A 676-nucleotide genomic window follows, 5' to 3' on the forward strand; every position below is an offset into this window, starting at 1 on the left:
TCATGTATATATATATATATGGATGTGTATGTGTGCATATGTTATTGTGTGGGTGTACACGCATGTGTGTGTGTATGTGTGTGTGAGAGAGAGCATGTGTGTGGGTGTGTATGTGTGTGAGAGATAGAGCATTTGTGTGTATATGTGTTTGTGTACAAACATATTTTTATTGACTGGTATTCAGACGGAATTCGAATAGACACGTATACGTTTCTTACTACGCACACATGCAGACAGCCATAAACTTATTATTATCTTTACCCCACTTACTGTCTTTCCGAAGTGGCGACGTAGCTCTTGTCTTCTTCAGCCCATTTCCTGTATCGTCTGAACTGTTCTTACGTTTAGCCGTCTCATTTGCTGCAGCCATGCTGTATGAGTGAAGTATCTACTAATGAATGGGCTTACAATCTTACGTTTGTGTTTCCGTTGTCATAGGTGTAGGACAATTCACCATCAGATTTAACAAGAGCAAAACAATAGTGTATTTAAAACAGTTCTACAGGAGTACACAGGTGCTGTGATGTTATATGTGGGTGTAGTAGACGGATACAGATCCCAATACATAACACACATATACATATTGTCCTCCTTTTACCACGTTCCCCTTGCCCAACTTTTTTATTTGATTCCTAGAGATGCGAGTATTCAAAACCCTCGACTCGAGAAAGCCTAT

General features: G+C 39.6%; 1 protein-coding gene across 1 annotated transcript; it reads right to left on the minus strand.

The window, feature by feature from the left end:
• Positions 1-217: 217 nt before the first annotated feature.
• SARC_18000 (hypothetical protein) lies at positions 218-371 on the minus strand (the record flags this gene model as incomplete). The annotated part of the gene is made up of 1 exon (XM_014287918.1): positions 218-371. A coding segment is annotated over one exon (154 nt), but the record flags the coding sequence as incomplete, so codon positions are not given.
• Between the last annotated feature and the right edge of the window lie 305 nt (positions 372-676).

Source organism: Sphaeroforma arctica (assembly GCF_001186125.1).
Source record: "Sphaeroforma arctica JP610 unplaced genomic scaffold supercont1.13159, whole genome shotgun sequence".
NCBI classification, from domain to species: Eukaryota; class Ichthyosporea; order Ichthyophonida; genus Sphaeroforma; species Sphaeroforma arctica.